This window comes from Monocercomonoides exilis (genome assembly GCF_001643675.1).
Source record: "Monocercomonoides exilis strain PA203 chromosome Unknown scaffold58-502437, whole genome shotgun sequence".
NCBI lineage: Eukaryota > Preaxostyla > Oxymonadida > Polymastigidae > Monocercomonoides > Monocercomonoides exilis.
The window spans coordinates 227,817-243,382 of NW_027150603.1; the positions used below are offsets into that span (position 1 = coordinate 227,817).

General features: G+C 37.8%; 3 protein-coding genes across 3 annotated transcripts; 2 read left to right on the plus strand and 1 right to left on the minus strand.

Annotated features, from left to right (window-relative positions):
• Nucleotides 1–45: 45 nt before the first annotated feature.
• Nucleotides 46–1,572, plus strand: MONOS_8772 (uncharacterized protein; the record flags this gene model as incomplete). Its single annotated transcript, XM_067879209.1, has 1 exon — nucleotides 46–1,572. The coding sequence occupies one exon, from the start codon at nucleotides 46–48 to the stop codon at nucleotides 1,570–1,572; it is 1,527 nt and encodes a 508-aa protein (XP_067719876.1).
• A 1,018-nt stretch (nucleotides 1,573–2,590) lies between these two features.
• MONOS_8773 (uncharacterized protein) lies at nucleotides 2,591–7,610 on the minus strand (the record flags this gene model as incomplete). Its single annotated transcript, XM_067879210.1, has 3 exons — nucleotides 2,591–2,706; nucleotides 2,855–7,387; nucleotides 7,448–7,610. 3 exons carry the CDS (start codon nucleotides 7,608–7,610, stop codon nucleotides 2,591–2,593), a joined length of 4,812 nt encoding a protein of 1,603 aa, XP_067719877.1.
• A 1,190-nt stretch (nucleotides 7,611–8,800) lies between these two features.
• On the plus strand, nucleotides 8,801–15,554 carry MONOS_8774 (putative palmitoyltransferase ZDHHC5/8; the record flags this gene model as incomplete). The annotated part of the gene is made up of 7 exons (XM_067879211.1): nucleotides 8,801–8,873; nucleotides 8,932–9,076; nucleotides 9,143–9,264; nucleotides 9,334–9,403; nucleotides 9,534–9,725; nucleotides 10,045–11,184; nucleotides 11,284–15,554. 7 exons carry the CDS (start codon nucleotides 8,801–8,803, stop codon nucleotides 14,894–14,896), a joined length of 5,355 nt encoding a protein of 1,784 aa, XP_067719878.1. The 3' UTR covers nucleotides 14,897–15,554.
• Between the last annotated feature and the right edge of the window lie 12 nt (nucleotides 15,555–15,566).

Sequence of the window (15,566 nt, forward strand, 5' to 3'; positions counted from 1 at the left end):
TGGAACAGGATCTTCTCCCTTTGCAACTTCATATTTTGAAGGAAAATGGGAGCCGACCAGGATTGCAAATCTGATTCCAGCAGCGTCTCAACTACTTCGGAAAGTCCTCTTATCTCCGCCCCAATTCAGCTGAATGCAATAAACGACGGTGCAAAAATTATTCTATCGTTCGAAGAAATGAGTCATTCGTCAAAAGTGACTCTTGCAATCAAAGAATCCGGGTTGGCATTTGAGATGGATGCGGATTTGGGTTTAGTGTGCGTTGACGATAAAGATGCAAAGCGGATAAAGCTTGTTTACAAGAGATTGAATGTGGATGTATTATCTGATGGGACTCTATCCTTGAATGGATCACTTTCAGAATCGTTTGTTCTTTCATACAGCGGAAATGCAGTGATAGAAACAGGAAAAGCACTTAAACTGTGCAAAGATAGCATGCTCCATGGTTTGAGAACACTTACAAATAATGGAGAACTGAAGATCGAAGGAAATTTGGCAACAACGGTTGCTAACTTCATAAACAATGGAAAAATTACTATTGGAGGAGGTTGGCAAGACTTTTTCATGCAAACGTTGCAGAATAATGAAACCGCCACAATTAGAACGAAACGAGCAGATTTTCTATCTGAAACCCTGATAATAGCAAATAAGGGAATAATTGGATGCGTTGACAAATGGAACACAACAGCAATACTAACAAATTGCGACGGAGGAAGAGTTTATGTTGGAAACGACTGCACGCTAAAGACATTGCTGAATAAGAGCCAATTCACACCAGTTGCCAGCGATTACGCAACGACGGTCACTTATCAGAATGCAGCAAATCAGGTTGTGAACGTCCCAGCACATTACCCTGATACACACCAGACTGCATCATACTACCAAATAATTATGGGATACACAGAGAGAGAAGTGCGAAGCGATCGTGGAAGTGGTTTTTTCTATCATGGGTTCAAGAGAAAAACCATTAAGCAGCAAACATTCACGAAGAGAGAGGGAAGGCGAAGTCTGTTCGTTGCCTGTGGTAATCTTTCTCTCACAACTGATCTAAGCACATGCATTTGCAGCGACATTTTTGTTGGAGGAAATCTCAATTTGTCGGCTCGGCTTCAGTGCAATTCATTCAGCGTCGAAAGAATTGAAGTCTTGTCCAATTGGACCTGCACAAGCAATCGCGGATGGCACGGCAGGTTGTATCGCAATTACAAATTTATTGACACACCAAGGAGACAGGAGCAATATGACAGTATTAACGCAACTTTGGTTGTTGTGGGAGATGTCAAGGGCATTGCAGAGAAACAAGTTAACAATGCTTCCATAACAACCAGTTTGGCGCTTCGCAAAGGAACTTTAGATGAATTAAAAGCACACGATACAGATTTGCAAAATTTTTCAAAAGCTCATTGCTCAAGTGTGGCAATTCCTTTTGATCAAGAGAAGTTCATTGAGGAATTGACCCAGATGAGGGTGATTCCGACAAGAGAGAACTGGATACGATTGCACAGTTGCTCGAAAAGCGTCACGCCAAAGACATCTGAATCTGTATCTCCAGCTACAGTTCCTGCAGTGTAGCCTGAACACATTCTATTTCAATAATTCTTTTCACTCCTCGTATTTTTTTATTTGCTTTTCGTTTCCATTTTTCATTTTTATCGAGAAGTAATGGATAGTTTGGCTTTATCCATTTTGTCTCCTTTTTCTTTTTTCTTTTCTTTTTGTTTTTAAACAATAAACAGTGTGAAACATGAATAATTTTCAAACTTTCGCATCAACTCCAACTTCGTTCAGATCTTAATGTTCAAATAAGATGAAACAACTGAAGGGCAATAGCAGTTCCAAAGAAATGAGAAATTATAAAGATGCTAAAAACACTTGGTGAAAACTTTTATTGAAAATTATTAAAAAAAAGTTCAAACCAGATACAACCAACACAACGTTGCACTCAGTACAAAACCAAAACATGAACATAAAAGACTTTCTGTAAATTATCATTTCTATATTTTTCTCCTTCTTCATTTCGGATGCAACATCTATCCATAAATCTTTTCTCCATTGAAATTCAGCGACAAAGGCGATTATTATTTAATTTAACACTCCATTGCCCACTCCAAAAAGTTCCATCATGTTAATGCAACTCTTGAAAACACAAGATTTACACAAATGCCACAAATGTTCCTATTTTCCCTATCTTTTTGGTAATTCTCTTTTATTTCATTAACTTCTTTCTTTTCATAACGCCATTCTTTTTCACCAAGTTCTCATCAAGTGTATCTTTGTAACATGCTCAAATTACTAAAACGAAAAATAAACGTAAAAACCAAACAAAAGAGGAACAAACATTATCTTTTTAAAAGTAATTTTTGCAAACACATCGAATTGGATGAAGCACGTTTGAACAAAGACCAAACATTTGAAACAATTTTTGACAACGATTCTTTGCAAATATCCCGATCCAACCTCATGATTATTTTTAGGGAATAATTGATACCTTTTTTCTGTTTCACATTTCCATTCAAATCCTAGTTACAACCGTGCATGCAATATAAAGCTTGCTGCTTATCAACCATTCTCAAATCACTCAGCGATGTGCTCATGAGTGCGAAGATGGAATTCGTTGACGGATTGCAGTAGGCGATGCGAGTCGATACTTTCGCAATTTTGCTTCAGTCAATTGGAATGGATTGATTGGGCGATTTTCCGTCTTTTCTGTAACAACATTAAATTTTCAAAAACAAATCAGATGAAAATAAAAACAATTTTCGATAAAAAACATGCATAATAGGAATTCAAAAAAATATTTTGAAACAAAAAATGAATATTTTTGAAAAAAAAAACCCAAAATGAAACAACAAACTTGATTGTACTTCTTCAGTTGGTAAGCTATCTTGAGGAAGAGTAGATTCCAGTACTATTTCAATCGGACTAAACGAAACATTCTGCTTTTTTGGCACGCTTCCCAACTGAAAATTAGACGGTAGTTTTGCTGACTGAGGCAGAGTATCCAATGAGAATGCTTCAAATGGAGAGGTTGTTCGGTTCATCTGCTGTGCGCTATTTTTTGCGCTGAGTGCACGACTGGCACGCTTTGGTGTCAGAATGTCAAAAAGATGCTCAATTTGCGAGTTCGAGGAGAATGTGCTGGTGAACAGATGGTTTGAAGAGTATGGCTGAGGTGGCTTATTTTCATTTTCAGCTGAAACTGTTGTTTTCCTGATTTGATTTGTTCCATCGCTTTGCTCATTTGCTTCCTTTTCACCTGTTGCATCTGAAAAGTCCGAAAGTGAGGCTTTTGTCTCGTTCATTAAGTTCGTTGGAGAATTTGGGTACTGTTGCTGTTGCTCCATCAAACGGGAGATATTTTGTGAAGAGTCTGAAAAAGAAAAAGGAGTTGGCGAAAGAGACGGAAGAGGAGAAAATGGATGAGATAAAGATTCTTCTGAAGGGAAAAGACGGGATGATTCGTTGTCTTTACCATTTTTTTCATTCAACATTTCATTCGAAGAAGAAATGTCTGAACTCAAACGTCTTTCAGAAGTCAATTTAGCACTTGTGTATGAGTCTAACTGAGATAAAAACGAATTTACAGAAAACGGTTCTTTGATATCGCTTGCATCATTATCAATCGGTTCTTCATGATTTTCCTTTGCAACCTTATGTCTGCTTGGAGTTGGATCGAATCCGAGATCTTCGGAAGAAAGCGTTAAAAGTGAGCGAAGATGCTTCATTTCAGGTGTTCGGCGATATATTTTGCTCAAAGATCCTTTTTTAAGCTTTTTGTTGTGATAATGTTTAAGGCTTGACCCAAAAGTGTTTGAAAATCTGCTCATTTTGCTTTTGTTTTCATCAGCAGATTCTGATTTGGTTGAATAAAAATCACTTTTTTCATTGGAATATTCACTTTGTGTCTTTTTTGTTGACTCACATTCGTTCTTCTCTTTATCTCTACCAATTTCTGCAGAATTTTCACTTTCGTCAAACTCTTCTATGCTTATATCAGAATCACTTTCGCTAACATCAATTACATTATGCATCGATTCCTCCGTCTCTTCATCAGATCCAGAATCAAATTCAATGAAATCGTTCCATTGGCGTTTAGACTTGTGCGAATTGCTCTTTTGTTCGTTTCTTTCACTTTTCTCAGCAATCGACACTCGTTCTGAAGAACCCATTTGCTTTGAATTCTCTAAAGACATTCCACTTTTTCGAGTTTTGGCTGAACATGTGTCCTCCTCAATAGTACCTTCGTTTTGACATTTTGATGCTTCATTTTCATTTGCTTCATCTGAAGTCTGCTGTTTATGTTCATTATTTCCAGTTTCATTATTACTCTTCATCACAGCAAGCAACGAGTCCAATGCTTGATGCACAGATGAAAATGCACTGCTTGTTGTCTTTGTATTTTTCGACGAACCATCACTTCGTTGTAATATCTGGTCAGTGACTGAATTTTCAAGTGTTTCTGGAAGCGAACTTTCATAAAATGTTCTATCCATTCCGAAAGAATGTCTACGAATTGGAGAATAACCAGTGCTTCCTGCTGTTGGTGGAGTTGTCAATGGCATCCACTCAGCTTGAGTCATATATTTGTCGTTCTGCGGATGCGGAGTGAAAGGAAGAATGGAGATTGCATCTTCGATGGTTAGATGCCTTCCCATAACATCCTCGACACAATCAACATCTTTTCCTGATGATGATGGATTCCCGTCCGATTTATCTTGCAATGCTGTATTTTTAGCCTCCTTTGGAACAGAAATAGACAACGAAGCAAATAAACGATGAGGCGGATGAAATTGAGACTCATTGGCTTTTGAAGAGAAGCGGGAAAGAACTGCTCTATCGTTAAGAGATGAACTCAATGGCAATGATCTGTGTGTATTTGATCTCGCCAGTGATAAATGCTCTGGCGAAGATGAATGCATCTGAGACAAAGTCAATTCGTTCAACGAAACGGCTGATTGCGATTTTTCCAATGTTGCCGATTTCGGTCGTTTCGCATCGCAACTGCTGTCTGTGCAATCTAATAAAACTTGCTCATTTCTTTTTTCACCGTTTTGAATATCAGAATCAGTATGAACATTTGTGCTTTCGAGCGTTACGATTGAAGAAACAGAAGTTAAAGAAGGAGCAGGAGAGCAACGAGAACGATGAGAATGAGGGGAACTTTGTGAATGAGGGGAAAGAACAGAATGAGGTGAATGAGGTGAATGAGGTGAATGAGATGAATGAGGTGAATGTGGTGAATGTGGTGAATGAGGTGAATGTGGTGAATGTGGCGAACGTGGAGAATGAGGTGAACGTGGAGAATGGATTGAGTGGATTGAATGAACTGAGTGGATTGAGCGGACTGAATGTGGTGAACGAGGAGAAAGAGGAGAAGCAGAATGGATAGATTTATGATGGAGAGAAGAGACAGATACGCCAGCAGCAGATTTAACAGAATTTGGTGTGTCTGGAGGAGTCGAATCAGGAAAAGCATAAGACGCAACAGAAAGAGGAGAGTTTGGAGGTAGCTGCGAAGGAAGTGTCTGCATTGTGATTTGTGTCCGAGCAGACGGAGACAAAGGCATTTGAGGAGATTGGAACTGCTCTTGACTTTGCAAAGAATCCATCGGAAAGTCAATGTTTTGAATGGATGGCGAAAGCGAATCACGATCCAGTGTGCGTGATTTGAGTGAGCGAGAAAAAGAAGGTGAAAGGGGTGGAGGTGTGCTTTGTGGCGATAAGTGAAGTGAATGAATTGAATGAAATGACTGAAGTGATCGATGAAGAGATGGCGAAAATGGAAGAGGTGAAAGCTGGCTTGATTTTTGATTTGATGTACGTGAAGGAGATAAAGAGGGAATTTGTTGGGCTTCTGTAAAATTATTTGATAAAGAGTCAGAACTATCTTTCACAGAATTATCACAAATTAGTATTTGTGATCCAATGACAACGTTTTCATCATCTTTTTGACTATCTTTTTCACTGTGCAGCTCGCAATGCTCCTCTTTTTCTGACGGAGGAAAGAAAGTTGTCGACTTTTGTTCCTCTTCAGAAAATCCTCTTTCAGGCTGATTATTCACTGTCTCGGTTTTGCGTTGTTCCGAGGGGCTTAATGCAATAAGTGATGAGGAAATTTTAGCATCGCCGAAAGAGGAAGATGTCACATTTGCATTTTCAGAAGTTGCTTGAGTCGAACTTAATTTGGGTGATAATTCAGATGGCATGTTCTCAACTTCTATTTTATGAATTGACTGATCCATTGATATTGAAATGACTTCTTCATTTTTTAACTGCTCTTCTTCAAGAAGCGATGACAGTCGATTATTTGTTTCTACATCTTTGCTATCAATTTTGCCGGCATCTGACCCATCATCCTTATTTTCTCTGTTCTCTTGAATAGAACTATTGCTGGCTGCCGGCACATTTGATAAAAAATTACCTTGCGTTGCTGTTGAGGAATGATTCGAAGAAGATTCAACAGGAGAATATGGACCATTAATTGTAGTATCCGTTTTTTCAGTCATTTGCTTTTGCTGCTGCGGTTCTGCTTGGAATGCTTCTAGTTTTTCATTCTGCTCTTTTATTTTCTCTCTCTGCTTTTTCAGAAGGCTTCTGAACCTCTCCCTCGGAGTCATCGCAGGAAGAGTATGACCTTCTTCATCAGCTGGCTTTGATGAAGGCATCGATACCGAATTTAGAGAATCAGGCGCTACCATTCTCGTTGAAACAGGCTGTGAAGTCAAATTTTGATTCTGTGAAGGTATTTGATCTGTTACAATCCTTTCATTGCGCTTTAACATCTCAAACGAGGTATTATTTGTTTTCGTAGAAACGTCTGGCTTAATGAAAACGGGCTGTGTTGCTGTAACTGTTTGAGTCGGAGTATTCACAACTGAAATAGAAGATGATGGCATTGGCAAATTACTTGTGAATAATGAATTTGTGAATGGTTGAGCCGAAAGCATTTCTGCAGGTTTTTGAGTATGAAATAATGAAGGTTGCATTCGTGATTCAAACTGAAGATATCTTTCAGGCCTTGAACTTGGCTCAATGTCCAGCTGTTCAGAACGAGTAAATTGAATAGAAGTATTGACAGCACCTGTAAATTTAGATTGTGAAGGCAATTTGAAATCTTTGTGAGTTGGCAGTTGATTGACTTCTACGATTGACAAAGGGGAAAGAGGAGGAGGTGTGAATGAAGGAGGACGAGATGGTGGAGAAAATGGAAGAGTCAGTGAGGACGTTGCTTTTGATGTCAGAGAAGAACAAACACTGTCATTTGAAGAAGAACCAGAAAGAAGAGGAGATTGCTGTTGGATTGAAGTGTCCAATGTTAAAGGCTTGAGAGTAGATGGAAAGACTTTAACACCAGTTGAATTAACATTTGGTACATTGTTGCTTGAAGCTTCATTCATTGAAAAGTTGTTTTGAGGTCGATCTAATTTCTGCGAAAAGGGAAAAATACCTGAATTGGAGAATGAGTTCATAGTATAAGAAGAAGGTGGAACAGAAGCAGCAGACGAGAATGACGAAGTTAAAGGAAATGCGTGAATTGATGAAGATATTGGAGCTATTTCTGATGGAATTGTTGGCTTCAGCAAGGGAATAACGTTTTGAGTTGTTGACATTAAAAAATTATCTCTTTGGTTCGGAGTTTGAATTGGAAACATTTCTCCAAAAGATATTTGTTTTGGCGGATATAAATTTTGTAGTGAGTTCTTTCTTTGCTCCAAATTGGCTGATAACAAGAAAGAAGATCCCGTTAAATTTTTGATTTGATCCGGTTGAAGATTTGTTTGAGATATTGATGGAAAAGAAGTTGTTTTCATCGTTGAATTGAAACTCTGTTCTTGCGTAGAAAAAAGAAACAATGGTTTTTTCTGTTTGCTGTCGACTATACGCGAAGATGAAAATGAAGGTGAGACAAAAAAAGATGACGATAAACTATTTGATATTGAATTACGTCTAGAAGGCTCATATTCAAAAATATTCGATTTTTTTGGAGGAGGATTGATATCCGAACTATTTGTTGAAATAGAAGGTAATGATTCAACAACAGTCTCTTCATTTACTTGCCCGTTTGCGCTTAAAACCGGAGTTTCGCTTTGACTACTAATTTGCTTTGAATTACGTTGTTTGGAAATTTGACTTTGTAACAATCCTTTACTTCGCTTTTCATGTAGCAACTGAATTTCTTTTTCAAATTCATCTTTTGAAAGCAATGGTATATGCGGTTTTCCTCGAACATGTGCACTCTCACTTGGAATTTCCATTGCAACTTTTGAAATATAAAGTTACTTGAAGATATTGGTAGAATTGTTGCTAAAGATAAATATAATTTCCTAAATTTAATTTTAATAATCTATTGCAATCGAGCTATAAATAATTTTTGTTTGCCAAATGTTTTTGGCACTCTAAAATGCAAATATTAAGAGAATTTAATTAATTCTTTTATTATAATGGTCACAAACCACAACATAAACTTTTGACGATTTTTTTTTAACGTTGGGCTACTTTGCGCATATTTAGGTGCATGACTACTCTTGCGCTCGCGCCTCGTTTGAAAGAAGAACGTTTAGCTTTTCATGCCGAAAATCATAGGCCTATTAGAAAATATCAAGCTTGGCCAGGAAATGTTACATTTTGCTGCGATGGAAATGTTGTTCAAGGCAGTAATAAACTGTTGTTTTGGGCATCATTTGGCTTTATTATCCTTCCTTACGTACTCTTTTTATCAACAGTTATAAATTTACTCGACAATAGCGCAAGAATCGGATTAATAATATTTTTCGTCATTGTGTTAATTGTCCTTCTGGTAATGTTTTTTCTTACTTCTTGTACAGAACCTGGAATAATTGATCGATATAGTGCAACCGTAGACGATTATTATTGTATGATTTATGCATTGGAAATCGTTATTTTTATATCTTTAAAACATATTTTTAAAAGTACTTCTTGCACAACTTCCAGCAAACTTACCAACTGCAATGTGGCCAAGATACTGCAAAACTTGTAAGGCTATTCGACCGCCTCGCGCTTCTCATTGCTCGCGATGTAATCATTGCGTAAGACGATTTGATCATCATTGTCCATGGTTTGCGACATTACGTCTTTTTTTAATAATTTTACTTTTGTGACATTTAACTTATTCATGTTTTAGGCTTGGTACCTGCATTGGCGAAAGAAATTATAAATATTTCTTCTTCTTCTTGTTTTTTGTTGTCTTTTCCTCAATCGTGTTTATTGTTGTTGCTGGTGTATGCTTTTTTGAAGCGGTCACATGTATGTGTTTATTACAGTTATATGTCAATATTTTTTAATGCACACTATTGTTTTCTAAAAACGAATAAGGGTATTACAACAATGTTGGAACAGAATGGCATAAAGAACAAACAACATTCATTGTGAGAATGTTTTTCTGGTTTGAATTGACTTCTCTTGCTTATTTTTTCAATTTTTTTTTTTAAAAATTTATTTGTTTGTTTATTTATTCTCATTTTTCCATTATTCCTTTTTTGTTTTCCCCAAACCTCATTTCATTTCCATTCCAGTGCTTTTGTGACAGTCTATGCCATTGTTGTGTTCATCATCTTTGTCCCCTTCTTTCTGTTCCACTGCTTCTTAATCTTCAAAAACAGAACAACAAGAGAACAGACACTGAACATCCTCACGAGTGAGAACCCATTCAACGAAGGCTGCTGCGACAGCCTGAAATTCATCATGTGCTCTGACCCTGGCAAACCGTATGAAGTGATTGAGAATATTATTATGAATTTGATAATGATTTTATTTGAATGTTTTGTGGATGTCGTATTTGAATATTATTTTATTTTATTTATGAATATTTATTTTTATTGTTTTGTTACTGTTTTTATTTGAAAAAATTTTTCATTATTGTTATTTTTATGCCTAATAACAAACTAATATCTCTCCAATTCTCTTTTCATTCATTCACTCACTTTCACACTCTCTCACACAACAACACACGCACAACACCAACATTTCATTTCATTTCATTTCAACTTTTCTCTTTTTTCCTCTTCCTCTTCCTCTCCCTCTCAGTCTCAACTTCCGTGAGCACCTGCATGAGAACCATCCTCTTCTGCAGCTGGAAGAGAAAGGAAGGCGACTTGCCATTGCAAATGGCATAGCAGTTGCTGATCTGCCACCTGAGCCTGAAAACTACGACGACGAAGCAACAACTGAGTCTGCTATGGGCTCTTTGCAATCAGATTTGTATTCTTCTTCTTCTTCTTCTTCTTCTTCTTCTTCTTCTTCCTCTTCTTCCTCCTCCTCCTCCTCTTCTTCTTCTTCCATCCATCCATCTTCTTCAACATCATCACTTTCATCTCTGTCATCATCTCTTTCTTCTTCTGCTTCTTCTTCACCCACATCATCCTTATCATCCAACCCCTCTCAATCTGATTCTGCTTCTTCTGAAAATCTTCCCCCAGACTCACCTTCACCTTTTCATTCATCTTCATCTTCATTTCCTTCTTCTTCCTCTTCCTATTCATCTTCATTTCCTTCCTCTTCTCCTTCTCCTCCGTCTTCTCCTCCTCCTTCTCCCCATTATTCACCCAATCACCTTCTCCTCTGCCAGCCCTGTAGAATAGACTCTTTAATCACTGCTCCTCATTCATATCACAATCCTATTCAGATGACAGACAATGGAAGCTTAAATTCTTCAACATCTTTATCTTTATCTTCTTCTTCTTCTTCTTCTTCTTCTTCTTCTTCTTCTCATTCATCATCCTCTTCCTCTTCTTCCTCCTCCTCCTCATCCTCTTCACATAGAAAAGGCTCTTATTCACCCACAGGCATAGACAACATGACTCGTATTCTGAGAAAAGGGGCAGATCACAGCAGAGAAAGAGAGAAAGACAAAGAGAAGGAGATTATGCGATGGATAGAGATGGCACGCATAGACGAGGTGGATGAACGAGAAGGTGAGAGAGAGGAAGGAGGAGAGAGAGGAAGAGAAGGAGAAGAAGAAAGAGAAGAAGAAGAAGAAAGAGAAGGAGAAAGAGGAAGAGGAAGAGGAGAAAGAGATGCATGTGAAGTGATGACACCGTATTTGGAGTCTATTGAGAGTGTGCTGCATTCGAATGGGGCAGAAGATGAGATGGAGGAATATGGGAGTGGAATGAAAGAAAAGGAGATTCTGTTTGTTGGGGAAGACAATCCGTTGGCTGATGGAAGGTATGGGGATGGCAATAATAACATTAATAACAATAACATAAATAATAATAATAAAAGGAGTAATTATGATAAACATAATAATTATCGCAATAATCATAGTACCTTTAACATTAACAATAACAATAATAACAAAGAATTTAATCCAGATATAGAAGCATTCCATTTGAGCCAAACAGAAATTGACTCAAAGAATTTGATAGGAGACAGAACAGAAACACCTCCTGTGCCACTCACACCATCAGGAGAGGAAGAGAGAGGAGAAGAAGAGAATGACAGAAAAGAATTTATTTCAAAGGATTTAGATGTGGTTTATTCTGATGAAGGATTTAAGAGTTGTGAAGAAGGAGATGATGATGGTGGTTATAATCAAAATATTGTGAATTCAATGATAGGGAATAATAAAGCAGATAATTATCTTTCTGCATCGTCATCTTCTTCTTCATCTTTATCAACTTCTTCTTCGTCTATTTCTAATTCCAATTCCTCTCCTCTTCTTCCCCTTTCTTTGCTCCACACCCACCACATCCTCAACACAGCCATCTCTTCAGCCTCAATTGATCTGGCTGCTGCTTCATCTTCTCATTCATATTCTGATTATCATCTGTCTCCTGAGCTTTATTTGGCAAATACTCAAAGAAATAGATTGGATGGAGAAGATTTGGTTAATGTTGATGATGGAGAAAGAGGAGAAAGAGGAAAAGAAGGAAATAACAAGATGATAAATGAAAGAGAAGGAGAAAGAGAAGGGGAAGAAGGGAGAGAAGGAGAAGCAATAATATCAGCTGCAGATGCGAAAGAGAAGAAAAAGAAAAAGAAGAAAAAGAAGAAGAGGAAGAAGAAGCAAAGCCAACAGGAATTAGAAGAGACTCATGTTCAATCAGAAGCCCATCGTTTGATGAAGAAAAAAGATTATTTTCCAACCTTCAAATCGCTTGCACCTGCACAGATGATGCAATCTGCTGCTCCTTCTTCTATTTCTTCTTCTTCTTCTTCTAATAATAATAATAATAATAATAATAACCTTCCATCTTCTTCACAACAACTAGCTCCTATTTCAATGCTTTATCAAAATTCTCCTTCATTTTCTGATAATCTTCAATCATCATCATCATCTTCTTCTTCTTCGCTCACACCCAACTTGTATTATCTTCCTTCTTCTTCCTCTTCCTCTTCCTCTTCCTCTTCCTCTTCCTCTTCTTCTCCATATTATGCCTCTTCTGCCATATTCCCTGAATCTCAAACGCCTCTCAGTAACATTCCTTCATCATCAATAACATCATCATCATCATTTTCTTCCTCTTCTAACCCTCCCTCCATCTCAAACGACTTCTTCTTCTCTGCCCATCCTCTTCTCCCTCTTCTTCCTCACCTCCACCAACACTCTCATATTCTCCCTCATTTGCATCGCTCTTTCTCTGCCCCTGATTTATGCCTTCTTCGTCCTTCTCCTTTCGATTTCTTCTCTTCTCCTCAGAATCTTGCATTCCCCCATTCTCCTCTGCAAGCTTATTCTTCCACCCCTTCTCAAGCATCTTATGTTACTCATGTTTCTTCTGTAGCTTCTATTGCTTCTTCCTCTTCCTCTTCCTCCTCTTCTTCTTCTCCTTCTTCATTGGTTGCTTCATCTGACATCGCTTTTAACTCACCTTCTGGTTTCTCTAATGTCACCCCTGCTTCTGCTTTTCAGACTCCTCTATCTTCTTATTCTTCCTCTTCCTCTTCTTCCTCCTCCTCTTCTTCTATTTATGCCTCTCCTTCTCATCGTTCTGTCTCTCCTTCCTCTTCCTCCATGGCATCATCATTCACATCCATCTCTTCTTCTTCTTCTTCTTCTTCCTCTTCCTCTTCCTCTTCTTCTTCTTCTCAATACACCCCTCTTCCTACTCCTTCTTCTACCCCTGCTCTTACTCCTGCATTGTCTGTAGCCACAACTTCTTCTTCTTCTTCCTCTTCCTCTTCTCCTTCTCCTTCTCCTTCTTCAATTTCTGCCTCAAATCCTGTTGAATTCTCTTCTCATCTTTCTCACTATCAACAGCTATCTTTACTGATCAACCAACAAAAGGGACAAAACACTCAACTTTTGTCTCAACAAAACACATTGAAGAATATTTCTTCTTCTTCTTCTTCCTCCTCTTCTTCTTTCTCCTCTTCTCCTTCTCCTTCTCCCTCTTTAGTATCTCAAACTCCTCTCTTCCGCCGTTCTCAATCACCTTCAATGAAACAACCATATCCTTCTCAATCATCGTCTAATTCATCATCATCATTTAATTCTTCTTCTTCTTCATCATATCCATTGTCTTCTTCTTCTTCTTCCTCTTCTTCCTCTTCCTCTTCTTCCTCTTCCTCTTCTTCCTCTTCCTCTTCTTCCTCTTCCTCTTCTTCCTCTTCCTCTTCTTCCTCTTCCTCTTCTTCCTCTTTCTCTTCTTCTTCAATGAAAGCTGTCCCCTCTCCCACAACCACACCCACTCTCATCTCTTCCAAACAGATAAGTTCAAATGCCTCCCTCATTCACAGACAAAGACAGACATCTCAAAGAACGCTATCACCTTCCACTCTATCTGCTTCTTCTTCTTCTTCTTCTTCTTCTCCCTTTTCATCAAGAAATGCCATCATTCTTCATTCCACCTCTCGTTCTTCATCGCCCTCTGCCTTCAGAACATCAATCACACCTTCTCTTTTGTCTTCCCATGGAAACATCTTGTTTCGTATGCCTTCTCCTTCCATCTCTTCATCCTTCTCCCCTTCTCTTTCTGACATGAACCAAACTGCTATTTCATTCTCTACTCCTCGTCTTTCTTCTTCTTCTTCTTCCTCCTCCTCCTCTTCTTCTTCTACTGCTCCTCTTTCTCGCTCCAATCTCTTCATCCACCCATCATCATCATCACAACAACAACAACAACAACCTTCTTCTTCCTCTTCCTCTTCCTCTTTTTCTTCTTCTCTTCTGAATGACAACAGGACTTTATCGCATCTGCCAGGCGAAGATCGGAATATTTACACTCTTCCCACACGGATGCCTTCTCCTCTGCTGTCATCCAGCGGATTATCTGACGGCAAACGATACACAAAAAATGGCATTGCTCAAACGATGCCTCATTACAGAAACATTTCTATGGCTCAATTGACTGCAGACGCCTCGGAGAAATTTGGTGCTTCGGGTACTTCAGAGTATCTTGGAAGCTTGTCGCTGGATAATTCTCCGTATTTCTCCGAGTTTTCATCATCACCAAATACTGCTGTTGCTGCTGCAGGACACACGAATATCAGCAATGCAGCGATGTCTGCTTCATTTTCGTCACTTGGCCCTTCTCTGCCTCAGTCATCATCTACACACTCAATTCAATCATTGCAGTCTGTGCAGTCTATGCAATCTATGCATTCAGTTCATTCATCACAATCTCTTCGCTATCATCGTTCGCTCTCCTCATTCAATGCAACTTCCCCCTCGCTCACTCAATCTCTTTCTCCACCAGCCTCTTTAGACACCGCCTCATTCACATCGCCTGCCCTGTCGTGCTCAGCTGAGAGTGAGCTGATGCATTCTTCTCCATCTGCCACATCCATGTCCTCTCTCGACTCTTCGCTCTCTTTGTCTGAGTCTTCCTCTAAGAAAGACCAGTTAAGCACAAATAAACAGGAGGAGGACAGCTGGGACGAGACTGATGACTCGTTTGAGGAGTTTTCGGAGGAAGAAATAGAAATTTCAGAATGAATGAGCGAATGAGATTAATTTTAAAAGGTATAACTCAAATTTTACGTTTAAACATTTTGTTTGTATGCAGTTTGGTTTATTTTGTTGAAAAAATATTTTTCATTTTCTTTTATTTTTTTGGAAATTGAGAAGTTTTTTGTTATTTGTGGGCTTTTAATCTTTTTTTTAAATTTGAGGCTAAAAAGTATTATTTTTTAGTTTATTTTCAAAGGAGTTGAAGATCATTGTTAAAAATCAGAAAGAAAAGTTTACGTTTTCTTTCAAAATCAATGTTTTGCATTTGCTTTCATTAATGTGAAAGTTAGTTTAATCAGAAAGTTTTATCAATTTGAAATAGAAGAAAACTTGTTATTTTTTCAATTTTTGTTTTTTCGATAACTTTTTAATCAGCCTTTTTAAGAAATACATGTGTCTTTCAGATCTTTTATCTGTTTGCTCTGAATTAAGCTTATAATTTTCATTTTTTTAAGTCTATATTTTTCGACTATTTTATGAATTATTCGATCGCTTTCTGTTTATCAATTTATCATTTACAGCAAATGAATGTTATCGTTTTTTGATAATCGATTTGAAAAGAACAATACCAACACATAGCTATAATTGTAAAACTTGAAGAATATAAATAAAGTTTTTTAAATACGAAAAAACATGTAATAATTGCTAATCATCT